This window comes from Hemiscyllium ocellatum, chromosome 7, assembly GCF_020745735.1.
Source record: "Hemiscyllium ocellatum isolate sHemOce1 chromosome 7, sHemOce1.pat.X.cur, whole genome shotgun sequence".
NCBI classification, from domain to species: Eukaryota; Metazoa; Chordata; class Chondrichthyes; order Orectolobiformes; family Hemiscylliidae; genus Hemiscyllium; species Hemiscyllium ocellatum.
Window position 1 is genome coordinate 6,016,821 of NC_083407.1, and position 25,595 is coordinate 6,042,415.

The 25,595-nt window shown below is 46.4% G+C and overlaps 1 protein-coding gene across 1 annotated transcript in view; it reads right to left on the reverse strand.

Moving 5' to 3' along the window:
* Positions 1–25,595, reverse strand: part of spega (striated muscle enriched protein kinase a) — a 198,003-nt gene that overhangs the window by 61,649 nt on the left and 110,759 nt on the right. Inside the window, exons 21-24 of the mRNA XM_060827721.1 lie at positions 24,777–24,837; positions 21,425–21,502; positions 15,599–15,771; positions 13,883–13,909 (exon numbers count right to left, since the gene is read on the reverse strand). Of these exons, the coding sequence (XP_060683704.1) occupies positions 13,883–13,909; positions 15,599–15,771; positions 21,425–21,502; positions 24,777–24,837 (339 nt within the window). The remainder of the gene's footprint in view (positions 1–13,882; positions 13,910–15,598; positions 15,772–21,424; positions 21,503–24,776; positions 24,838–25,595) is intronic.

Sequence of the window (25,595 nt, forward strand, 5' to 3'; positions counted from 1 at the left end):
GAGAGAGGGAAGAGTGGGACGGGACAGACAGAGGGATGAAAGGGTGGGGGGAGAGAGAAAGAGAGAGAAAGGGAAAGGGCAAGGGGGCAAGTGAGAAGGAGGGAGAGGGTGGGGACAGATGAGAAATTCACCAGTTGTCAGTCAGTCAGAGTGCAATTTGAATACCCTCTCTGGGAATCCTCACTGTTCTTGTGGACTTGGCTGATCCAGCCTCTGTCCAGTGTCCATCACACACCCCTCGCAGGACAGTGTGGATTTCAAAAAGGACACTGACAAAGTTTGTGGATGGGGTGGATGGGTACAGATGAGGTTCAATGCAGGGAACTGTGAAGTGATGCACTTTGATAAGAAGAACATTGAAAATCAATACAAAGTAGGTGGTACATTCTATGGGGCTGCAGGAGCAGAGGGAGCTGGGGGTTTACGTGCACAAATCATTGAAGGTGGCAGGGTGGGGAAGAGAGTAGTTAATAAAGCACACAGTGTTCTCAATGTTATTAATAGGGGCATAGAATACAAGCACAAGGAGGTGATACTGGGTTTGTACAAGACGCACGGTTGACCTCAACTGCAGTAATTATACAGTTGTGTGTGCCATGTCGTAGGAAACATGTGAGTGTATTGAAGAGAGTGCAGAGATTTACAAGAATAGTTCCAGTGATGAGAAACTTACATGAAGATGTTGGGACTGCTCTCCCTGGAGAGAAGGTGGCTGGGAGTAAATCAGATAGATGTTTTCAACATCATGAATAAACTGGACTGAAATAGGAAGGGAGAAACTGTTCCCGCTCGTAAAAGAAACAAGAACGAGAGGACTGTAGAATTAGGGTGATGTGCAGGAGAAGCAGGGAGAAGAAGAGGGGCGGTATGGTGGCTCAGCAGTTAGCACTGCAGCCTCACAGTGCCAGGAACCTGGGTTCAATTTCCGCCTCAGGCGACTGTCTGTGATTCTCCCCGTGTCTGTGTGGGTTTCATCTGGGTGCTCCAGTTTCCTCCCACAAACACAAAGATGTGCAAGGCAGGTGAATTGGCCATTCTAAATTGCCCATAGTGTTAGGTGCATTAGTCAGGGGTAAATATAGGGTAGGGGAATGAGTCTGGATAGGTTACTCTTTGGAGGGTTGGTGTGGACTTGTTGGGCTGAAGGGCCTGTTTCCGTACTATACTAATCTAATCCAATATAGAAAAACACTTCCTTACCCACTGAGTTACATTGTGGGGTGTAATACCCAGTGAAATTACAATGTGGTACATACTGTCCAGTGAGTACAGTGTGGGATGTACTGTCCAGTGAGTAGTTACAGTGTAGGATGTACCACCCAGTGAGTAGTTACAGTGTGGGATATTCTGCCCAGTGAGGGATGTACAGCCCAGTGAGTACAGTGTGGGATGTACTGTCCAGTGAGTAGTTCCAGTGTGGGATGTACTGTCCAGTGAGTAATTCCAGTGTGGGATGTACTGTCCAGTGAGTAATTACAGTGTGGTATGTGCTGCCCAGTGAGTACAGTGTGGGATGTATTATCCAGTGAGCTGTTACAGTATGGGATGTACTGCCCAGTGTGTACAGTGTGGGTTGTACTGTCCAGTGAATACAGTGTGGGATTTACTGTCCAGTGAGTAGTTACAGTGTAGGATGTTCTGCCCAATGAGTACAGTATGGGATGTACTGTCTAGTGAGTAGTTACAGTGTGGGATGTACTGCCCAGTGAGTACAGTGTAGGAGTACTGTCCAGTGAGTACTTACAGTGTGGGATGAATTGCCCAGTGTGTAGTTTCAATGTGGAATGTACTGCCCAGTGAGTACAATAGACAGGAGTAGGACATTCTGCCCTTCGAGCCTGCACCACCATTCAATATGATCATGGCTGATCATCCTTAATCAGTATCCTGTTCCTGCCTTATCTTCATAACCATTGATTCCACTATCCTTGACAGCTCTATCCAGAAATGAATCCAGAGACTGGGCCTCCACTGCCCTCTGGGGCAGAGCATTCCACACAGCCACCACTCTCTGGGTGATGAAGTTTCTCCTCATCTCTGTCCTAAATGGTCTACCCCGTATTTTTAAGCTGTGTCCTCTGGTTCGGCACTCACCCATCAGCGGAAACATATTTCCTGCCTCCAGAGTGTCCAATCCTTTAATAATCTTATACGTCTCAATCGGATCCCCTATCAGTCTTCTAAACTTGGTACACAAGTCCAGTCGCTCCATGCTTTCAGCGTAAGGTACTCCCGTCATTCCAGGAATTGACCTCGTGAACAAACGCTGCACGCCCTCAATAGCCAGAATGTCTTTCCTTAAATTTGGAGACCAGAACTGCACACAATGCTCCAGATGTGGTCTCACCAGGACCCTGTACAGCTGCAGAAGAACCTCTTTGCTTTTATACTCAATCCCTCTTGTTATGAAGGCCAGTATGCTCTTAGCCTTCTTCACTACCTACTGTACCTGCATGCTTACCTTCATTGACTGGTGTACAAGAACACCCAGATTTCTCTGTACTGCCCCTTTACCTAAATTGATTCAATTTAGGTAGTAATCTGTCTTCCTGTTCTTGCCACCAAAGTGGATAACCATACATTTATCCACGTTAAACTGCATTTGCCATGCATCTGACCACTCACCTAACTTGTCCAGGTCACCCTGTAATCTCCTAACATCCTCATCACATTTCACCCTGCCACCCAGCTTAGTATCATCAGCAAATTTGCTAATGTTATTACTAATACCATCTTCTATATCATTAACATATATTGTAAAAAGCTGCGGTCCCAGTACGGATCCCTGCGGTACCCCACTGGTCACTGCCTGCCATTCCGAAATGGAGCCATTTATCACTACTCTTTGTTTCCTATCAGCCAACCAACTTTCAATCCAAGTTAGTACTTTGCCCCCAATACCATGCACCCTAATTTTGCTCACTAGCCTATGTGGGACTTTATCAAAAGCTTTCTGAAAGTCCAGGTACACTACATCTACTGGATCTCCCTCGTCCATCTTCAGATTTACATCCTCAAAATATTCCAGAAGATTAGTCAAGCATGATTTCCCCTTCATAAATCCAGGCTGACTCTGACCTATCCTGTTACTACTATCCAGATATGTCGTAATTTCATCCTTTATAATAGACTTCAGCATCTTTCTCACCACTGAGGTCAGACTAACTGGTCTATAATGTCCTGTTTTCTCTCTCCCACCTCTCTTAAAAAGTGGTACAACATTAGCCACCCTCCAATCCGCAGGAACTGATCCCGAATCTATCGAACTCTGGAAAATAATCACCAACGCATCCACGATTTCTCGAGCCACCTCCTTCAGTACCCTGGGATGTAGACAACAGGCCCCTGGGACTTATCAACCTTCAGACCTGACAGTCTCTCCACCACCAATTCCTGGCAAATATAAATTCCCTTAAGTTCAGGTCCTTCAGCTACTGTTACCTCAGGGAGATTGCTTGTGTCTTCCCCAGTGAACTCAGATCTGAAGTACCAATTCAATTCTTCTGCCATTTCTTTGTTCCCCGTAATATATTCCCCTGGTTCTGTCTTCAAGGGTCCAATTTTAGTCTTAGCCATTTTTTTGCCTTTCACATACCTAAAAAAGCTTTTACTATCCTCCTTTGTATTTTTGGCCAGTTTACCTTCATACCTCATTTTTTCTCTGCGTATTTCCTTCTTAGTAATCCTCTGTTGTTCTTTAAGAGCTTCCCAGTCCTCAGTTTTCCCACTTATCTTTGCGATGTTATACTTTTTCTCTTTTAACTTTATATGTTTCTTAACTTCCCTCATCAGCCACGGCCACCCATGCCTCCTCCTAGGATCTTCCTTCCTTTTTGGAATGAACTGATCCTGCAACTTCTGCATTATACACAGAAATATTTGCCATTGTTCCTCCACTGTCATTCCTACTAAGGTATTGCATCATTGAACTTTGGCCAGCGCCTCCCTCATAGCTCCGTAGTTCCCTTTATTCAACAGAAATATTGTCATTCCGATTTTATCCTCTCCCTCTCAAATTGCAGATTGAAGCTAATTGTATTATGGTCACTACTTCCCAATGGCTCCTTCACTTCGAGGTCCCTGACCAATTCTGGTTCATTGCACAATACCAGATCCACAATTGCCTTCTCCCTGGTCGGCTCCAGCACCAGCTGTTCTAAGAATCCATCTCCGAGGCACTCCACAAAGTCTCTTTCTTGAGGTCCAATACCATCCTGTCCAGTGAGTAGTTACAGTGTGGGTTGTACTGTCCAGTGAGTACAGTGTGGGATGTACTGCCAGTGTGTTCAGCATGGGAGGTTCTGTCCATAGAGTGGTTACAGTGTGAGATGTACTGTCCCAGTGACTAGTTACAGTGAGGGATGTACAACCCAGTGAGTACACTGTGTGATGTACTGTCCAGTGAATACAGTGTGGGATGTACTATTCAGTGAGTAGTTACAGTGTGGGATGTACTGCCCAGTGAGTACAGTGTGGAATGTACTGTCCAGTGATTAATTACAGTATGGGATGTACTGTCCAGTGAGTACAGTGTGGGATGTACTGCCCAATGAATAGTTACAGTGTGGCATGTACTGTCCAGTGAATACAGTGTGGGATGTACTGCCCCGTGTGTACAGCGTGGGATGTACTGTCCAGTGAGTACAGTGTGGGATGTATTATCCAGTGAGTAGTTACAGTGTGGGATGTACTGCCCTGTGAGCACAGTGTTCGATGTACTGTCCAGTGAGTACAGTGTGGGATGTACTGCCCAGTGTGTACAGCATGGCAGGTTCTGTCCACTGATTAGTTACAGTGTGGGATGTACTGTCCCGTGAGTGTAGTCTGGGCTGTACTGTCCAGTGAGTATTTACAGTAAGGGAGATTCTGCTCAGTGAGTACTTATACTGTGGGATGTACTGCCCAGAGGGTACAATGTGGGATGTACTGCACAGTGGGTACAGTGTGGGCTGTATTTTCCAGTGAGTGGTTACAGTGTAGGATGTATTGTCCACTGAGTAGTCACAGTGTGGGATATACTGTCCAGTGACTAGTTACAGAGTGGGAAGTACAGCCCAGTGAGTACACTGTGGGATGTACAGTCCAGTGAGTAGTTACAGTGTGGGATGTACTGTCCAGTGAGTAGTTACAGTATGGGTTGTACTGTCCAGTGCGTACAGTGTGGGATGAACTGTCCAGTGAGTGGTTACAGTGTGGGGTGTACTGTCCAGCGAGTAGTTACAGAGTGGGATGTACTGTCCAGTGAGTACAGTGTGGGATGTACTGCCCAGTGAGTACAGTGTGGGATGTATTGTCCAGTGAGCACAATGTGGGATGTACTGCCCCGTGTGTACGGCGTGGGATGTTCTGTCCAGTGAGTATATTGTGGGATGTACTGTCCAGCGAGTACAGTGTGGGATGTGTTATCCAGTGAGTAGTTACAGTGTGGGATGTACTGCCCTGTGAGCAGAGTGTTCGATGTACTGTCCAGTGAGTACAGTGTGGGATGTACTGCCCAGTGTGTACAGCGTGGCAGCTTCTGCCCACTGAGTAGTCACGGTGTGGGATGTACTCTCCAGTGCGTAGTTACATTGTGGGTTGTACTGTCCAGCGAGTACAGTGTGGGATGTACTGCCCAGTGAGTACAGTGTGTGATGTACTGCCCAGTGAGTAGTTACAATGTGGGATGTACTGTCCAGTGAGTACATTGTGGGATGTACTGCCGTGCGTACAGCGTGGGATGTTCTGTACAGTGAGTACAGTGTGGGATGTACTGTCCAGCGAGTACAGTGTGGGATGTACTGCCGTGCGTACAGTGTGGGATGTTCTGTACAGTGAGTACAGTGTGTGATGTACTGCCCAGTGAGTAGTTACAATGTGGGATGTACTGTCCAGTGAGTACAGTGTGGGATGTACTGCCGTGCGTACAGCGTGGGATGTTCTGTACAGTGAGTACAGTGTGGAATGTACTGTCCAGTGATTAATTACAGTATGGGATGTACTGTCCAGTGAGTACAGTGTGGGATGTACTGCCCAGTGAATAGTTACAGTGTGGCATGTACTGTCCAGTGAATACAGTGTGGGATGTACTGCCCCGTGTGTACAGCGTGGGATGTACTGTCCAGTGAGTACAGTGTGGGATGTATTATTCAGGGAGTAGTTACAGTGTAGGATGTACTGCCCTGTGAGCACAATGTTGGATGTACTGTCCAGTGAGTACACTGTGGGATGTACTGCCCAGTGAGTAGTTTCAGTGTGGGATGTACTGCCCAGTGAGTAGTTACAGTGTGGGGTGTACTGCCCAGTGAGTAGTTTCAGTGTGGAATGTACTGCCCAGTGAGTAGTTTCAGTGTGGAATGTACTGCCCAGTGAGTAGTTTCAGTGTGGATGTACTGCCCAGTGAATATTTATGGTGTGGAATGTACTGCCCAGTGAGTTGTTTCAGTGTGGAATATACTGCCCAGTGAGTAGTTACAGTGTGGAATGTACTGCCCAGTGAGTACAGTGTGGGATTTATTGCCCGATGAGTAGTTACAGTGTGGGATGTACGGTCCAGTGAGCAGTTACAGTGTGGAATGTAGTGCCCAGTGTGTACAGTGTGGGATGTATTGTCCAGCGAGTAGTTACAGGGTGGGATGTACTCTGCAGTCAGTACAGTGTGGGACGTTCTGTCCCATGAGTAGTTACAGTGTGGGATGTACTGCCCAGCGAATACAGTGAAGATCTTTGCTTCCTCACTCTCCACGGGAGTCATTCCAGAGGATTGGAGGGAGGCGAATGTTGTTCCTTTTTTCAAGAAGGGTAATAGGGAATCCCTGGCAATTACAGACCAGTCAGTCTTACGTTTGGGTTCCGAAGGTTTTGGAAAGAATTCTGAGGGATAGGATTTATGACTGTTTGGCAAGGCATAGAGTGATTAAAGGCAGTCAGTATGGCTTTGTGAGGGGCAGATCATGCCTCACAAATTTTATTAAGAACTTTGAGGAGATGAGGAGACAGGCCAATGAAGGTCGGGCAGTGGATGTGGTGTATATGGACTTCAAGGCATTTGATAAGGTTCCCCATGGTAGGTTCATTCATAAAGTCAGGAAGTATGGGATACAGCGGGATTTGGCTTTTTGGATTCAGAATTGGTTGTCTGGCAGAAGGCAGAGAGTGGTTGTCGATGGAAAGTATTCTGCCTGGAGGTCAGTGATGAGTGGTTACCACAAGGCTCTGTTCTTGGGCCTCTGCTCTTTGTAGTTTTTATAAATGACTTGGATGAGGAGGTTGAAGGGTGGGTTAGTAAATTTGCCGATGGCACAAAGGTTGGAGATGCCATCGATAGTGTCGAGGGCTAATGCAGGCTGCAGCGCGACATAGACAGGATGCAGAGCTGGGCTGAGAAATGGCAGATGGAGTTCAACCTGGATAAATGTGAAGTGATGCATTTTGGAAGGTCAAACTTAAATGCTGAATATAGGATTAAAAACAGGATTCTTGGCAGTGTTAAGGAACAGAGGGATCTTGGTGTTCAAGTGCATTGATCCCTGAAAGTTGCCACCCATGTGAATAGGGTTGTTAAGAAAGCATGTGGTATTTTGACTTTCATTAACGGGGAATTGAGTTTAAGAGCCGCGAGGTTTTGCTGCAGCTCTACAAGACCCTGGTGAAACCACACTTGTAATATTGTGTCCAGTCTGGTTGCTCTATTATAGGAAAGATATGGAGGCCTTGGAGAGGGTGCAAAGAAGGTTTACCAGGATGCTGCCTGGACTGGAGGGCTTATCTTACGAAAAGAGGTTGACTAAGCTCGGACTTTTCTCTCTGGAGAGAAGGAGGAAGAGAGGTGATCTGATCAACGTATGCACATCCAAGAGAAGCATGGATAGAGTCAATAATCAGAGACTTTTCCCTAGGGCAGGATTGACTGGCAAGAGAGGTCATTGGTTTAAGATATTAGGAGGAAGATATAGAGGAGATGTCAGAGATAGGTACTTTACACAGACAGTTGTGAATGCATGGAATGCGTTGCCAGCGGTGGTGGTGGAAACAGTCATTAGGGTCATTTAAGGGACTGCTGGACATGCACATGGATAGCAGTGAATTGAGGGTGTATAGATTAGGTTATTTTATTTTAGATTAGGAATAATTCTCGGCATAACATTGTGGGCCGATGAGCCTGTTCTGTGCTGTATTTTTCTATATTCTGTGTACAGTGTGGAATGTCATGTCCAATGAGTAGTTACAGTGTGAGATGTACTGTCCAGTGGGTAGTTACAGTGTGGGATGTACTGTCCAGTGAGTAGTCAGGTGATGGGATGTATTGCCTGAAAATGTGCTGGAGGCAGGTCGAATTGTGGCTTTCAAGTGCGGCATTAGATGGTTATTTGGATCAAAATGCTGAGCAGGGAGATGGAAAAAAGGCAGGAGATTGCGTCCAGGTATTGGAACTAGTGCATGCACAATGGCCTCTTTTGGCACTGTGATTCTAATACCTGACAGATCAACCAAGTTGGTCCTCTGCTCTAGCTCTTCAGTTCCTTTCCTTTCAGGTCCTGGTGAAGCTACTTCCACTGCCCTCCTGGATCACAACCACTTGCTGAGTGTAAATATCATTGTCATCTCCCAGGATACATGAACACCAACTAGCCACAAAAAGACATGACCCTCTCTCACTAGTATCCTTACATACAGATAAGGAAGGACACCACTTTGACTGGGCCAACACATCCATCTCAGGACAAACCAAACAGAGACACACACGAGAATTCCTAGAGGCATTGCATTCCAACTGAACTCTATCAACAAAAACATTGAGCTAGATTCCATTCACCCTGAGAAAAAGAACAGGAAATGACATCACCACAGGAAATGACACCACCACAGGAAATGACACCACCAACCCAACCATATAAATAGAAAGCAGGAATTTTCAGCAGTGCTTCGCCTGATGCCCACTAAAGATGTTACCTAGTGTGGTGACAAGACGTCTGGAAATGAATCTTCCAGCTCAGCGAACAAACTTACATCCAGAACCTCAACCTGAGCTACAAATCTTCTCAAAACTCACTTTTGTCATCTTCCCCCCATCTCTGTTGTTTTGTTGATTCCCTTGAATTTGTGTTCTCCTGTTAACCAACTTTCCTATCCTTGGAAGTACTCTCTCAAAACCTCTTGTGACTTTGAACATCTCGATCAAATTTCCCACTTCTCCCTTTTTACCTTCCCTGCTCTGGGGAGAAAGATCTGAACTTCTCCAGTCTCTCCACATTCACTGAGATCCCTCATCCCTGGGACAGAAGGACATGGAACAGCAGTTGGCCATTCAGTCCATCGAGCCTCCACTGCCATTCCAGATCGTGGCTGGTCATCTACCTCAATGTGACTTCCCCGTGCCATCTGCAATTCCCTTGAATTGCATTAACTATCAATTCAGTAGTTGAGGCCAACACTGTCTGGAGTCGAAAAGTGTGGCTCTGGAAAAGCACAGCAGTTCAGGCAGCATCCAAGGAGCAGGACAATCGACATTTCGGGCATAAGCCCTTCATCAAGAATGTGGAGGGGGCTGAGAGATAAATAGAAGGTTGTTAGTGGGGCTGGGAGAGGAAGGTAGCTGGGAAGGCAAAAGGTCGATACAGGTAGCGGGTGATGTTAATAGGTCAGAGCAGAGGGTAGGCTGGAGTCTGGAGTCTAAAAGAAAGAGAAATCTAATGGAGGTATTTAATGCTGGCAAAGTAGATATAGAGAGGATGTTTCCTCATGTGGGGTAATCTAGAACGAGAGGTCATTGCTTTAGGATGGGGGAAGCAGATTTAAGACAGAGATCTGGAGAAATTACTTCACTGAAAGAGTCATGAATCTGTGGAATTCACTCTCCCAGAGTGCGGTGGATGCTGGGACATCGAGTAAATTTAAGGAAAGAGTCAGATTTTTACTGAGTAACGGGTTGGAGGGTTATGGAGAATGGACAGGAAAGTGGAGTCGAGGCTGAGATGAGATCAGCCATGATCATGTTAAATGGTGGAGTGGGCTCGAGGGACTGAATGGCCTCCTCCCAGTTCTCATGTTGAACCTGCTCAAAGCCTGAGTGCCTACAGCTGTCTTAGATTGAGAATTCCACACACTCACTTCTGTCCTGATCGTCTCATTCCAAATGGTCTGCCCCTCAATCTGAATGCCTCAACAATCGCTTGTGTCCTCCCCAGTAAGGGACCCCATCCTTTCTGCCTCTACCCTCATAAGCCTTTTAAGAATTTTATAAGTCCTCATGAGGTCAACTCCCATTTTTCTATCCTCTCTGAGAATACTGGCCCAGTCTCCTTAAAATACTCATCATTACACAGCCACAACGTCCCATTTGCACCTTTTCTCTGGCAAGTGTCTCTCCTTAGACAAGGACCAGAACAGCACTCCAGGTCTGCTCTCACCAGCATTCTGTAGAACAAACAGACATAGGAGCAGAAATTAGGCCATTTAGCCCATCGAGTCTGCTCCGCCATTCAACCATGGCTGATATGTTTCTCATAGCCATTCTCCTGCTTTCTCCTCATCACCCTTGATACTCTTGAACCTATCTGATCGCAATTTTAAATATACTCAATGACCTGGCCTCCACAGCCGTCTGTGGCAGTGAATTCCATAGATTCCCCACTCTCTGCCTGAAGAGGTTTCTCCTGATCTCTGTTCTAAGAGGTCTATCCTTCACTCTAAGGCTGTGCCCTCTGGTGCTAGTGACTCCTACCAGTGGAAACAATTGAAGCAAGTCTTCTTTGCTGTTGTCCTCAGATTCTCTTGTGATAAAGGTTAACGTTCCATTTGCTTTCCAAATTCCTTGCTGCCCCCAATTATGAGGAACAAGAATACCTTGGTCCTTATGAATATCAGCATTTCCCAATCCCCTCCCCTCACTGTTTAAGAAATACTCTAGCCCTCCACTCATCCTCCTAAAGTGAATAATTTCACACTTTTTTGTAAAACATTCCATCTGCCATGCTCACTCTCTCACTCAGCCTGTCGAAATGCCCATCTGTCTATCGTCCTCACAATCTTACTACATTCTCACAAACCTTATTGAATTCTTTGAGGATGTGACAAAACTTGTTGATGAAGGTACAGCAGTGGATGTGGTATACATGGATTCCAAGGTGTTTGATAAAGTTTCCCATGGTAGGCTCATTCAGAAAGTAAGGAGGCATGGAATCAGGGAAATTTGGCTGTCTGGATACAGAATTGGCCAGTCCATAGAGGTCAGAGGATGGTAGTAGATGGAAATATTCAGCCTGGAACTCAGTGACCAGTGGTGTTTTACAGGGATCTGTTCTGGGATCTCTGCTGTTTGTGATTTTTATAAATGACTAGGATGAGGAAGTGGAAGGGTGGGTTAGTAAGTTTGCTGATGACACAAATGTTGATGGAGTGGTGATAGTGTGGAGGGCTGTTGTAGGTTGCAATGGGACATTGACAGGATGCAGAACTGGGCTGAGTGTTGGCAGATGGTGTTCAACCTGGAAAAGTGTGAAGTGATTCATTTGGATAGATCAAATTTGAATGCAGATTACAGGGTTAAAAGCATGATTATTGGCAGTGTGGAGGAACAGAGGGATCTTGGGGTCCATGTCCATAGATCCCTCAAAGTTGCCACCCAGTTTGATAGGGTTGTTAAGAAGGCGTATGGTGTGTTGGCTTTCATTAGTAGGGGGATTGAGTTTAAGAACCATGAGATTATGCTGCAACGCTTTAGAACCCTGGTTAGACCACAATTGGAATATTATGCCTCATTACAAGAAGGATGTGAAAGCTTTCGAGAGGGTGCAGAGGGGATTGACCCGGATGCTGCCTGTAGTGGAGGGCATGCCTTGTGAAGAAAAGTTGAGGGAGCTAGAGTTTTTCTTACTGGAGCGAAGAAAGATGAAGTTTATAAGATAATGAGAAGCATAGATAGAGTGGATAATCAGATACTTTCTCAGGCCAGAAATGTCTATCATGAAAGGGCATAATTTTAAGGTAAGTGGCCGAAGGTTTAGAGGAGATGTCAGAGGTAGGTTCTTTACACAGAGAGTGGTGGGTGCGTGGAATGCACTGCTGGTAGTGTTAGTAGAGTCAGAGACATTAGGGACATTTAAGCGATTCTTGGATAGGCACTATGCAGATAATAGAATGAGGGGTATGTATTTTAGTCTTACCTTAGAGTAGGATGTCAAAAAGTGTGTTGCTGGAAAAACATGTGCCGGTCAGTCAGTATCCGAGATCAAGAGAGTCAATGTTTCGAGCATAAGCTCTTCATCAGGAACTGCTCCTGCTCCTTGGATGGTGCCTGACTGGCTGTGTTTGTCCAGCACCGCATTTACTGACTGATCTCCAGCATCTGCAGTCTTCACTTTCTTCTTAGGATAGGCTAAAAGGTCAGCATAGCATCAAGGGCCGCAGGGCCTGTACTGTTCTATGTTTTGGTAGCATCCTCTAGGTGGCAGTACTTGGGAACCTTATGATAAATGTACCTTGTCATCAGTCTGGAACTAATGAGCTGAAGCTTGTACTGATTTAACTGATCAAACTGAAATCGGATTTCTGAGGAACGGGTCATTGGACATGAAAGGTCAACTCTGATTTCTCTCCACAAATGCTCCAGACCTGCTGAGCTTTTCCAGCAATTTCTGTTTTCATTTCAATTTGATTTTGAGATCACTCGAGTAAGATTAGGTTTTCTGATTTGAATTTTGGCCTCAGGTATCTCTCCTCCTCGGTGTTTGTGCGCTAACTTTCTTGAATCTTTAGACCAAAATGTGGAGTGAGAAACAAATGAAACTGCAAAGGATGGAGTGTGGCTCTAAGCCTGGATTCTGATTGAACGTGATACTTAGCACAGACGCAATACAGTGTGACAGAGTTGGACCTCACCACTTCAGCAACAGAATCTAGATCCTCTCTCTGAAGGTGCAAGGAATTTGAAGGACATATCAATCTATTTACACAGCAAAACCTGTCTCAGAGTTACTGATTTACCTAACACCCAATGAGCATTTAGTATGAAAACATATCACATTGGTTGAACAAATGATCATTGGCCATGCTACATTGTCCCTCATATCCAGGGATATGCAGGCTAACCATGGGAAAAACAGTTCCAGGGATAAAATGGGTCTGGGTGGGATTCTGTTTGGAGTGGTAGTGTGAACTCTAAGGTCGAAACGGCCTCTTTCTGCATTGTAAGAAATTTGTGAGTTGTGGTCTGGGATGCAGTGGGAGCAACAGGAACTTGCAAAAAAGGGGGTGGGAATGTATCATCCCTCAGCCTCCAAGGTTCAAGTGAAAACAAATCAATTTTGTCCAATCTCCTAGCTAATCCCCCCATACCAAACAACATCCTGGTAAACTGTTTCTGAACCTGCTCCAAATCCTTCTGGCAGTATGGCAACCAGAAGTGTATGCAATATTCCAAATGTGGCCTAACTAAAGTTCTATACAGCTGCAACACGACTTGCTGATTTTATACTCTATGCCCCAACTGATGAAGGTAAGCACACCTTACGCCTTTTTGACCAGCTTCTCAGCTTTACAGCCACTTTCGAGGAACTGTGGACCTGTAGGCCTAGATCCCTCTGTATGTTGATCTTTCAAAGGGTTCTGCCATTTACTGTGTAAAAGATTGCCCTGTAATTGCTGTGTGAAATGGCCCAGAAAGCCACTCAGTTCAGGGGCAATTAGGGACGGGCGACAAACTCCCTCCTTGTTAGTGAGGTCCACATCCCATGGAAGAGTAAAAGGGGTGATTAGTTCTCAACCAGCTGTCACAGCCATGACAGTGTGAACAATAACAGCATTTCAAAACATCCTGGGAGACTCCCTTTATTCCTGAGCCATCTGGGATCAGGGCTGATGATTGGCTTGAGCAATGAGGGGCTGCATTAATCTGGAGACTTACCCAATGTAGGCGATGACTCCCACGGGCCTGTCAGTGAAGAGAGCACAAAGTGAGTACAGATGTATCACAGTCATCACAAACCATCAGCCCAAACCTTTACCAGCTGCCGTGGTAATGACAGAGTAACATCACCAAATGGACCATTCTTTATAAACCACCCACAGTCAGCTCCATTGCAAATCAGTGAACTATCACAGGAATTAGCCTGGTTGGGGAGAGGGAAATCACAGAACCACAGCTACCAATCTCCTTCCTTTAGAGTGGCACGGTGGCTCAGTGGTTAGCACTGCTGCCTCACAGCACCAGGGACCCGGGTTCGATTCCAGCCTCAGGCATCTGTGTGGAGTTTGCACATTCTCCACGTGGGTTTCCTCTGGGTGCTCTGGTTTCCTCCCACAGTCCAAAGATGTGCAGGTCAGGTGAATTGGCTAAATTGCCCATAGTGTTCAGGGATGTGTAGATTGGGTGCATTAGTTAGGGTAAATATAGGGTAGCAGAATGGGTCTAGGTTGGTTACCCTTCAGAGGATCCGTGTGGACTTGTTCAGCCAAAGGGCCAAAAGGCAGAATTTTCCACACTGTTGTGATTCTTCTATGAATCCTATCTGAGGAGTCTTAGCACCTTCCAAACCCAGGGCCACTTCCATCTAGAAGGACAAGGGCAGCAGATCCATGGGAACACCACCCCCTGCAAGTTCCCATGCAAGCCACTCACCATCCTGACTTGGAAATATATCGCTGTTCCTTCACTGTCGCTGGGTCACAATCCTGGATTTCCCTCCCTAAGGGCATTGTGGGTCAACCCACAGTACATGGCAGCTCATCCCCACCTTTCAAGGGGCAGTAGGGACAGATGATAATGCTGGCTCCAGCCAGTGATGGCCATGTCCCCACAAGTGAATATATGGTAAATGTGGTTGACAATCTCTGAGCAGCACTAGGAGTGCTGCACTGTCTGAGGCACCATCTCTCAGGGGAGATAATAAACTGAAGCTCTGTCTGCCGTCTCTCAGTGATCATAAAAGGTGACCAATAACTGGAAGAAGAGCAGGAGAGATCTCCCCATGTCCCAGCCAAAACCCAGCCCTCAAAGCAGATGATCCCACTTGCTGGGTGACATACTGGCTGATGCCTTTTCCTGAATTCTAACATTTCGAAAATATTTCACTGGCTCTTCTGTACAGTGTGGGAGGGTACATCAATGCAGAGCTGTCTTTTTAATGTAAAAATGCAGTTTCTGGGATTAGACCAACTGGTGTCCAGGCCTCATTGACTCCTTCCCTCCCTCCTTCCCTCACTTACTTCCTCCCTCCCTCTCTCCCTCATTGACTCACTCACTCCCTCCCCCTTCGCTGACTCTTTCCCTCCCTCACTGCTCACTCCCTCCCTCACTGACTCACTCCTCACTGACTCACTCACTTCCTCCCTGACTCCTTCCCTCCCTCACTGACTCACTCCATCCCTTCCTCATCAACTCGTTCATTCACTCCCTCCCTCATTGACTCACTCACTCCCTCCCTCACAGACTCACTTGCTTACTCCTTCACTCACTCCCTCACTCACTCATTTGCTGCCTCCTTCACTCACGCCCTTGCCCACTCCCAATACTCACTCACTCCTTCCTTCTCTCACTCCCTTTGCTTGCTGCCTTACTCACTCGCTGCCTCCCTCCATCACTCCATCACTCTCTCCCTTCCATCGCGATGATGTTGCATACCAGATATCGGTAACGTTGGAGACTGGTTCCTGATTGATGATCTCTGGTGAAATGTATTCAGGAGTTCCGAACTGACAGAACTGCGGTGTGTCCGGAGTCATCACCTGAGCATTCCCGAAATCACAGATCCTGATGCTCTCGCTGGTCGTGTCTGCCATGAGGATGTTGTCTGGCTGCAAGGACAAAGAAAGGGAGGGAGGTAGGGATGGTGATTGAATCCAACAGCATCCAAGAAGCTGTTACTGTGTTACTGCCAGCCCTTTGAAACATCTACCCGCTCTTTTGCCCATTGCCCTGAAACTTTATCCCTTCAACGGTTTATCCAGCTCTGGGTCAAAACTTCCTGTTCAACCAGTTTGCTTATGGAATGGGAAGAACTTTACAAACTCACAGATAGCAATGGATACAAGATCAATTATTCATCCCAAAGTTGAGTTTGGTTGGTTTTGGTTGAGGATAGAGGTCAAGGTAAAGTCACTCTCAGCTTCTCTCTCATTAGAGAGAGATGACTGATGGTGGTTCAACCTGAGGGTCACCATGCCTCAGATGAGGGGAGAGGTTGAGAAGGTGATTGAGACAATAGTGCTGGTGTGTTTAGAAATAGGAAAATAGGAGAGATGAATGCATGGCGAAGGAGCTGGTACAGTGGTCAAGGTGTCAGATTCTTAGATCATTGGAACCTCTTCTGGGGCAGGGGTGAACTGTACCAGAGGAAGGAGTTGCACCTAAACTGGAGGGGAACCAATATCCTTACAAGGCGGTTCACATGTGCTACACGGGAGGGTTTAAACTAGAGTGGCAGGGGGCTGGGAGCCAGAGCAGCAGGTCAGCAAGTGGTGGGATTAAGTAGATGCTAGGATAGGAAAATCAGGAAGGAAGGACAGAGACAGGTGAATGAACACAATGGTATGAATGGAATGAAGTGTGTTTATTTCAACACAAGGAGTATTGTAGGTAAGGTAGATGAGCTGAGATCCTGGATCAGTACTTGGGACTATGATGTTGTGGCCATTACAGAGACTGTGCTGAGAGGGGGAAAGGACTGGCTGCTCAATGTTCCAGAGTTTTGTTGTTTGAGACGAGAGAGAGAGGAAGGTAAAAGAGGTGGAGGAGCTGCATTATTAATGTTACGTCTGCACTCAGAGAGAGGACATACTGGAGGGTTCATCCACTGAGGCAGTATGAGGATAGTAAGGACTGCAAAAGGAACAGTCGGTCAGGCAGCACTAGAGCAGTAGGGGAGTCAATGTTTCAGGTCAGGATCCCTCATCAGGACTGGGGAGGGGGAAGTGAGCTGAGAAATGGTGGGGGGTCGGGGCAGGGGGAGCCGGGGGAAAAGTGGGTGGGATGGTGATAGGTGAATGCAGATGGGGGGGTTTTGATAGATAGAGCTCAAAAATAAGATGGGTGTAATCACTCTGATAGGATTGTACCATAGGTCATCCCAATAGCCACTGAGAGATTAAGGGATAAATATTTCAGCAGATTATGGAAAGATTTAATAACAATAGGGTTGTCATAGTGGGTGACTTTAACTTTCCCAATATTGACTGGGCCTCCCTTACAGTGAGAGGCTTAGATGGGGTAGAATTTATTCAGTGTACCCAAGAGGGTTTCTTGAAACAGTATGCGGATAGTCCAACTAGAGAGGGGGCCATACTGGACCCTGTATTGGCTAATGAGCCTGACCAGGAGACTGACCTTACAGTGCGAGATCATTTTGGAAACACTTTTAGGCTAGCTATGAACAAGGATAAGTCAGGAACTGGGGCCAAGTTATGGGAGGGCATATTACACCAGTAATGGGCAGGAGGTAGGGAGTGTTCATTGGGAGAAGCTGTTATCAGTCCATATCTGACATGTGGGAATTGTTTAAAGACCTGCTGTTCAGAGTTCAGGACCGGCATATTCCAGTAAGGAGGGCAAGGGTAAGGGACCCTTGGATAGTGAGGGAGGATGTGCATTTAGTCAAAAGGAAGAAAGAAGCATATATAAGGTTTAGGAAGCTAAAATTTGACAGGGCCCATGAGGAATATAAGTAGGAAAGTACTCAAGCAGGGAATCAGGAGAACAAGAAGGGGCCATGAAATTACTTTGACAAGTAAGGTCAAAGAGAATCCCCAAGGCATTCTATATGGACACTAAAAACAAGAGGGTAACTAGGGAGAAGGTGGGATCACTCAAGGATAATGGAGGGAACTTATGCTTGAAGGCAGAGGATGTGGATAAGATCCTAAATGAATACTTTACGTCAGTGTTCACCCAGGAGGAGGATATGGAGGATAGTAAGATTTGTGTGGAGCATACTGATATGCTAGGGCATTTTTAGATCAAGAAAGAACTGGTGTTGAATCTCTTGAAAAGCATTAAGGCGGATGAGTCCCCAGGGCCTGATGGTATCTAACCCAGGTTACTGAGATGGGCATGAGAGGAGACTGCTGGAGCCTTGACCAAGATCTTTATATCCTCGCTAGGCAACGGAGAGGTCCCAGAGAACTAGCGAGTAGCTCATGTTGTTCTTCTAATAGTCAGAGGGAAATTGGGAAACAAATTTGTAAGGAGATCCCAGTTCTCTGTAAGAATAATAGGGTGGTAATGGTAGGGGATTTTAACTTTCCAAATGTAGACTGGGACTGCCATACTGTTAAGGGTTGAGGAGAGGAAAATGTTAAATATGTACAAGAAAAGTTTCTGACTCAGTCTGTGGATATGCCTACTACAAAAGGTGCAAAACTTGAACTACTCTTGGGAAATAAGGCATGGCAAGTGACTGAGGTGTCAGTGGGGGAGCATAATTTTATTAGTTTTAAAATAGTGATAGAAAAGGATAGACTGGATCTAGAGGTTTACAAAATTATGAGGGGCATGGATGGGATAAATTGACAAAGTCTTTTCCCTGGGTTGGGGAAGTCCAAAACTTGAGGGCATAGGTTTAGGGTGAGAGGGGAAAGATATAAGAGACCTAAGGGGCAACTTTTTCACACAGAGAGTGGTACATGTATGATTAGATTACTTACAGTGTGGAAACAGGCCCTTCGGCCCAAGTCCACACCGACCCTCCGAAGAGCAACCCACACAGACTCATTCCCCTACATTTACCCCTTCACCTAACACTATGGGCACAATTTACCATGGCCAATTCACTTAACCAGCACATTTTTGGACTGTGGGAGGAAACCGGAGCACCCGGAGGAAACCCACGCAGACACGGGGAGAATGTGCAAACTCCACACAGACGGTTGCCTGAGGTGTGAATTGAACCCGGGTCTCTGGTGCTGTGAGGCAGCAGTGCTAACCACTGTGCCACCATGGAATGAGCTGCTAGAGGAAGTGGTGGAGGCTGGTACAAATGCAACATCTAAGAGGCATTTGGATGGGTATATGAATAGAAAGGGTTTGGAGGGATATGGGACTGGATTGGGTTGGGATATCTGGTCGGCATGGAAGAGTTGGACCGAAGGGTCTGTTTCTGTGCTGTACATCTCTATGATTCTATGACTTTCATCTTGAACGGAAATGGGAATAATCCAGGAAACTATTGAATGGTGAGTCTCACCATGGTGGCTGGGAAGTTACTGGACAGAATTCTTAGGGATGGGATTTAGCACTTTTGGAAAAACATGGCCTAATAGGGACAGTCAGGTCGGAATGGGCAAGTTGGACCAAAAGGTCTGTTTCCGTGCTGTACATTTCTATGACTCTGACTCTAAGTACCTGTGATACAGGAAGACAAATAGAGGTTTCTTTTGAAGAAGACAGACGGAACTATCTGGAAGGTTAGAGAGTGGGCAGGTTATTTCAGAGAAAAACAAGCCATTCAGTGTGAAAAGGCCTTTAGGAGCAGTCTGCAGGACAGTCAAGCAAGAGAAAAGAAATCATGCTTGGTTTAATGTTTTGCAGAGGGAGACATCTTCTGGTAATTCTTGCAAATTGTCCTCCTGACGAGTACAAGTTTTGACAAAATACATTTGTTTTCAGCAATCTCCAACTTTAATATTCCCTTCCTTGTTTTGGGAATCTCCAAGACCTTGCTCCTATCTGTCTCTGTAATCTCCTCCAGATCCTCAGGCCCCTCCTCCCACCGTGATATTCTAGATCTGGCTTTATCGGGTTCCTTTGTTATGCCACTTGCGGCTGTGCCTTTGGTTACCTAGACCCCAAGCTGTGCAATTCTTTGCCTACACCTCTCGCCTTCTTCCTGGAACCGGGAGGGATGGGCGGTCACTGTTTCAAAGTAAGTGGCTGTCCGTCTAAACCGGAAAATGATTCCTTGGATTCCTTTAAATAATCATCCTGAACAGGTAGTGGATGCAGAGTCCTTGAATATTTCTAGGCATGAGAAGGATCGATATTTCATTAACAAAGGGGTTGAAAGGTTATCAGGTTGGCTGGGAATGTGGAGTAATTAGATCAGCCATCATTTTATAGAATGATGTTCTGGGAATGAGGGACTGAATGGCCTACTCCAAACACACATTTGCTTCCTTTGAGAGGTTGCTTTAAGAAGTTATGAGAATAATACCTAATGACTCAGTATCTCATTTGCTTAATTTGCTCCTGTGAATCTTTCTGCATTTCTTTTACCTCTTTGTACAGTTCTTTATAAACAATTTGTTTTTGATTGGTGTGTGCTGAGTGCGACTCCCTCAGGGGTGGGAAGTTGGCATGTACAGTGATCAAGAGGCCTGAATTAGCTTCCAGCCCAGGGTCTGTACATTGACTGGGAGTGGATACTGTGATGGACTGACCAAACTGAAGGGCACAGCCTGATCTGCTGAGGCTGGAGCAGACTGCTGTCAGTACAGTTGCAGGAGCAGTGTGCACCGTCTTACACTGTCCCCTGAGACTACAGGAGGACCACAGGATTAGCTGTAATGTTCTGGGTCATTCAGTCTATAAATACTCCGAACTGGGTTAAATGTCCTAAAATAACAGAGAGAGGGATTTCATTTCAATGCTTACACTTTTGAATTCCGGAGTTTAATTTCAGGATAGCTGGCATGGTTGACAGAGGGTGGCAGGGGGGGGGAGGGTGGAAACAGACAGAAGGAGAGAGACAGACAGGGAAAGAGCAGGACAAAGGGAGAGTGACAGGCAGGCAGAAGCAAAGACTGACTGGTAGTTACTGACAAACAGAGATAGAGAAAGAGAAGTGTGAAGAAGTAGCATATGGAGAATGAGAAACAAGTTGAAACATTCGAAAACTCGGTTACAGGCAACAGTAGAAAAGTGGACTGATACAGACAGTGAGAGAGCAGAAAACGGGGGGAGGGAGAAGAGGGGGAGACAGGAGGACAGTGGGTGACAGGCCAGAGGGTGGGGGAGAGAGAAAGAGAGTTGGGGGAGAGGGGGGATATTGGGAGAGAGGAGGAGACAGGTCAGAGGGGTGGGGGGGGTAGAGACGGGGAAGAAGACAGATTATAGGGAGGGGGGAGACAAGCCAAAGGGTCAAAGAGAGAGAGAGAGAGACAGCGATGATGGGGAGGGGGAGGAGGGATACAGGGTAGAGGGGGAGACAGGGGGAAACAGAGGGGGAGTGAGAGAGGGATGAGGGGGAGAAGGTGGGAGAGAGAGGGGGAGACTGCGGGGGGGGAGAGGGGAAATGGGGGTGACAGGGATTGTGCAGTTGAGTAGGAGACAGGGAGAGGGGAATCCAAATCACAGGATGATAACATCACAAACACTTCTGACAAGCCATAATAGATCAACTGACATTGTTTGAGCTGGAGGGGAGTGCATTAGTGAAGCCCAGGGGTCAGTGTGAGCTGGAGACGCACCATACTAACTCCTGAACAAGTTGAATGGAGGAGGAATGAACAGGATTACCTTAATGTCCAGATGAAGGATGTTGTTCTGATGGAGATAGCTGAGACCTTCCAGAATCTGACGGATATATAATCGCAGCTAGAGAAGGGAGATCTCAGTTAGTCACTGATGATACAAAGCAATGACCCCACCCTGCTCTGCCCTACCCTGCCTGACCTCTCAGAGACTCACTGGACCAAATACACTGATGCCAGGTCACAGTCGGTTCAAATCTCACAGGGGGCACTTTGGGAATCTGAACTCCATTTGTTCCTGAGAATGAATTAAAGAGCAATAAAAGACTAAACATCTACCTTAGGAATTGTCGATGACTGTACACGTTCAGAATGTGAATGGACACCTCAAAATGTACTCTAACTACCCAGTGGCAGTTAATGCCATTGATGGAGAGGATCCTGAGTTCACACCTACTTCTTAAATTGGAGGGTAAATTCCAGCTGCCATTCCTAATGCCATTCACAGGAAATGCTGCACCGTGGGAGATACTATCTCTGGGGTGAGAGGTTAATCTGAAATTTCATCAGGTCGATGCAAACCATCACATAAACACTATTTTAACGAAGAATAGGAGGGTTAGCCATTGTTTTAAACTCAAAGAGAAACAAAAACAGATAACTAATCATTCTTACATGGATATTTGTGGGACCTTAATTTCCTAGCCTCTGACCTGCTCTTGTATACACTGTGTTTATGTGGTGAGTCCAGTTGAATTTCTGGTCAAAGGTAACCCCCAGGGTGTTGAATTTGGGGATTCAGTGTTGGTAACATCACCAAATGTCATGGGATGGTGATTAGATTGTCTCTTATTAGTGTTGGTCATAGCCTGGCATTTGTGTGGCACAAATGTTATTTGCCACTTGTCAGCCCAAGCCTGGATATTGTCCAGTTCTTGTTGCATTTAAACATGGACTGCTTCGGTATCTGAGGAATCATGAATGGTGCTGCAGGTTATGCAATCATCGGTGAACATCCCTATTTCTGACCTTATGATGGAGGGAAGGTCATTGATGAAGCAGCTGAAGATGGTTGGCCCTAGGACACTCCCCTGAGGAGCTCCTGCGGAGATGTCCTGGAGCTGAGATGACTGACTGCCAACAACCATGACCATCTCCCTGTGATCCAGGTATGACTAACCAGCAGAGAGTTTGTCCCCAATACCCATTGATTCCAGTTTAGCCAGTGCTCCTTGATGCCACACTTGGTCGAATGCAGCCTTGATGTCAAGGGCAGTCCCTCTCCCCTCCCCTCTGGAATTCAGCTCTTTTGTCCATGTTTAACCCAAGGCTGTAATGGGGTCAGGAGCTGAGTGACCCTGGGGGATCCCAAACTAGGCGTCACTGAGCAGGTTATTGCTGAGCAGGTGCTGCTTGATAACACTACTGATGTCACCTTCCATCACGTTACTGATGATCGAGAGTAGACTGATGGGGCGGGAATTGGCTGAGTTGGATTTGTTCTGCTTTTTATGTACAGGACATACCTGGGCAATTTTCCACATTGTCGGGTAGATGCCAGTGTTGTAACTGGACTGGAACAGCTTGGCGAGGGGAGAGGCAAGTTCTGGAGCTCACATCTTCAGTACTATTGCTGGAATGTTGTCAGGGTCCGTAGCCTTTACAGTATCCAGTGCCTCTAACTGTTTCTTGATATCACAGAGTGAATCGAATTGGCTGAATACTGGTATCTGTGATGCTGGGGACTGCTGGAGGGGGTTGAGATGGATCATCCACTCTGGTTTTGCAGAAGCTGAAGATTACTGCAAAAGCTTCTGCTTTATCTTTTGCCCTGATGTGCTGGGCTCTTCCATCATTGAGGATAGGGATGTTTGTAAAGCCTCTTCCTCCAGTGAGTTGTTTAATTGTCCACCACCATTCACAACTGGATGTGGCAGGACTGCAGAGTTTAGATCTGATCTATTGGTTGTGGGATCGCTTAGTTCTGTCTGTCATTGGCTGCTTAAGCTGTTTGGCAGTGCTTCATCTGGTGCTGCTCCTGGCATGCCCTACTGCATGAACCAGGGTTGAACCAGGGTTGATCCCCTGGCTTGATGGTAATGGTTGAGTGGGGGATATGCCAGGCCAAGAGATTACAGATTGTGCTGGAGTACAGTTGTGCTGCTGTTGATGGCCCACAGTGCCTCATGGATGCCCAGTCTTGAGTTACTAGATCTGTTTGAAGTCTGTCCTTTTCAGCACGGTGATAGTGCCACGCAACCCGATAGAGGGTATTCTTAAAATGAAGGTGGGACTTTGTCTCCACAAGGGCTGTGCGGTGGTCACTCTAACCGATACTGTCATGGACAGATGCATCTGCAGCTGGCAGCTTGGTAAGGATGAGGTCAAGTCTGTTTTTCCCCCTTGCTGGTTCCCTCACCACCTGCCGCAGATCTACTCTAGCAGCAATGTCCTTTAGGACCCAAACAGCTCAATCATTAATGCTGCTGCCGAGCCACTGTTGGTGGTGGTCATTGAAATCCCCCACCCAGAGTACACTCTGTGCCCTTGCCACTCTCAGTGCTTCCTCTAAGTGTTGTTCAACATAGAGGAGTACCTCAGCTGAGGGAGGACAGTACATGGTAATCAGCAGGAAGTTTCCTTGCCAATGTTTAACCTGAAGCCATGAGACTTCATGGGGTCTGGAGTCAATGTTGGGGATTCCTGGAACAACGCCCTCCTGACGTTTCCCCACTGTGCTGCCACCTCTGCTGGGTCTGTCCTGCCGGTGGGGTTGGGAAAATGGTGGTGGTATTTGGTACAATTCAGTGTGTGACACATTGTGAGACAGCTCTCCCAAATTTGGGAACCCCTTCCACTGCTGTTGCTCAGTCTGACTTTGCAGGGTCAACAGTGCAGTGTCTGGCTGACTTTCATTCCTTTATTAAGACTGTCTATTGAGACGGAGTGGTTTGCTCGGACATTTCAGACAGTAGGCAAGAGTCTGTAGTCAGATATAGGCCAGATCCACAGGAGACTGGTAATGGTTACATGGTCACTATTACTAAGCCTAGTGTTAAGTTAAGTTGGCCATGGCGAGATTTGAACCAGTGTTCCAGAACAGCTCTGTGGATTATGAATTCAGAGATATTGCTACCATGCTAGACAGTTGAATCCATATAGCACAACTACAATACTGTATCAAAGTACTTCACTGAATGTTAACTGCTTTCAGACAACCTGAGGTCATGAAAGGCACTATTATCAATGCAAGTCTGACTAATCAGTAAACCCTTCATAAAAGCAAACATTATTCCCCATCGGACACAAGGTGAAAGACTCGGGATGAGCACAGTTTAGGATGGGCTACTGTGCTTTTTGACAGATTGAGGTGCGTGGGGACTGAGCCTCAGACTTACCTCTGTTTCCAAGACGTTGGGTTTCTTCACCAAGCGATCAAACAGCTCCTCCTGAGCACAGCTACAGTCCTAGTCAAGGCAGAGACAGAGAGAGAGAGAGAGAGAGAGAGACCTGCCGTTCCTCAGAACGAACAAGATCAGAAACCCGCTGCTATTCCGGCAGGAACACACTCAATCACCACACACACATACACACACACACTCTCCACACAATAACACACACACAGATTCACATTCTCACACACACATACACACACACTCACCTACACACCACACACAGTATACAATCCTACATCAGACTGTATCAGGTCATGCCATTAGGATGCAGAGACTCCGCATTTACTGTTAAAAGGCCTGAGGACTGCAGTATCAAATAAAACTCACTCTACACTGTCCCCCATCAAACACTTCCAGGACAGGGACTGCACGGGGTTAGATAGAGGGTAAAGCTCCCTATCACTGACGATATGGAACATGGCTGGTATTGGTTGAGTTGCTGATTTGATACCTCTCCCTCTGATCTGCCTGATGTCTTTTCTAGTTTCCACTTATTCTCACTTTTCAACATAGGAACAGGAGTAGGCAATTCAGCCCATCGATGCTGCTCCACCATTCTATAGGATCTGTGGCCTTGCTCTATATTCCTGCCTTGGGTCAATATCCCTTGCTACCCTTACTTAGTAAGAAAAAGCCTATCTCAGATTTAAATTTAACAACTGAATTAGCATTGACCACTATTTGAGGAAGGGAGCTCCACATCTCTATCACTTGTGCCATCACTGCACTTTCTCCCCCAGCACCCTCATCCCACCACATCAC